Consider the following 1,704-nt stretch of genomic DNA (forward strand, 5'->3'; position numbering starts at 1 on the left):
TTTTAACATGTCATTCTTCCAATTTGATGGTAATGATACGTCTTTTTGACAGTAGCAGTTCGTCGTTTTTTTCTTGATTTGCTTTTTTTTCGTCTCTTTCTTTTTCGCTCCGTCTTCTTCTTCTTCTTCTTCTTCTTCTCTCTCTCTCTCTCTCCCCTTTCTCTCTCTCTAAATATATATATATATAATATATATAAATATATAATAAAATATATGTATATATAGGATATATATATATATATATATATATATATATAAAATATAATATATATATATAAAATATATATATATATATACATATATATATATATATATAATATATATAAAATATATATATAATATATATATATTTATGTTTTAAAATAACAATATTATACATATATATTAAAATATATATATATATAATATATATATATATACGTTTTATATATATATATATATTATATATATATATTATAAAATTATATAATATATATATATATATATCTTTGTCTCTTCATTTATACGTCCCTTTTCATAATTTCTCTTGAAACCGCCTCTTCCCTTATTTCCTTCCTCCCTCTCATCTCCAACCCTCCCCTTTATACAAGTGCGTGAGATTTCAAGCACATCTTTCGCTCAAGCAAAATAAAGGGGGCCCCCGACCACCTACCAATCCCCAGTGAGACAAGGGCCCTCAAGCGTCTCAAATCCAAGCAAAAAAAAAATGGCCCTCAACCACCTCGGATTCCAAGCAAAAACAAATGGGCCCTCAAACAGCTCCCAAGGGTCCCTCAAAAATACCTAATCCAAAGCAAAAACACCTCCCAAAAACCCGAGCAAAAAAACCAGGGGCCCTCACCCACCCCTTTAATCCAAAGCAAAAACAGAGGGGCCCTCAACCACCCCCCAAACCAGAGCAAACACAGGGCCCTCACCCACCCCTCAATCCAAAGCAAAAAACAGAGGGGCCCTCAACCACCTCCCAAACCAGAGCAAAACAAAGGGGCCCTCAACCCACCTCTCAATCCAAAGCAAAAAACAGAGGGGCCCTCAACCACCTCCCAAACCAGAGCAAAACAAAGGGGCCCTCACCCACCTCTCAATCCAAAGCAAAAAACAGAGGGGCCCTCAACCACCTCCCAAACCAGAGCAAAACAAAGGGCCCTCACCCACCTCTCAATCCAAAGCAAAAAACAGAGGGGCCCTCAACCACCTCTCATCCAAAGCAAAAAGAAACAGAGGGTCTTCAGCTACTTCCTAATCTCACTCTTCCTTGGGGCCCCACCTCCCCATCTCCTCTAATAGCTGCACGTCAAAAAACAGTTTCCTTCTATTTGACCTTTGATGACCCGTGTGCCCTAAGGAGTCGTCTCTTTACTCGCACATTTCTTTAACTTAAGGGACAACTTCGCTAAGGTGTCTCGGAGGATGAGGTACGGGAAACGAGCGACAATTGGGGTAGTGATGATTCTGTTTTTAGAATCTAAGTGTGTGGTTATTGAGAGCTGTTTCTGTTTTCACTGTATATCAACATTTGTTTTATCTTTGTCTTTGTTGTTATTATTTTCAATGATACTTACATATTATTTTTTCTATGCGTAATAAAGGTAACATTGTCTTTGTCGTTATTACTATCACTGTCATCAATATTATTATCCTTATCCTTTCATTATATCAGGACTATTAATTATAACAGTAGTAGTGAGAGTGATATATTATTAT

General features: G+C 36.3%; 1 protein-coding gene across 1 annotated transcript; it reads left to right on the forward strand.

The window, feature by feature from the left end:
* The first annotated feature begins 743 nt into the window (after window positions 1-743).
* LOC119568913 (proline-rich proteoglycan 2-like) lies at window positions 744-1,376 on the forward strand. The gene has a single exon (XM_037917315.1). The coding sequence runs from the start codon at window positions 744-746 to the stop codon at window positions 1,374-1,376; it is 633 nt and encodes a 210-aa protein (XP_037773243.1).
* Window positions 1,377-1,704: the final 328 nt, after the last annotated feature.

This window comes from Penaeus monodon, unplaced genomic scaffold (assembly GCF_015228065.2).
Source record: "Penaeus monodon isolate SGIC_2016 unplaced genomic scaffold, NSTDA_Pmon_1 PmonScaffold_1150, whole genome shotgun sequence".
Lineage (NCBI taxonomy): Eukaryota > Metazoa > Arthropoda > Malacostraca > Decapoda > Penaeidae > Penaeus > Penaeus monodon.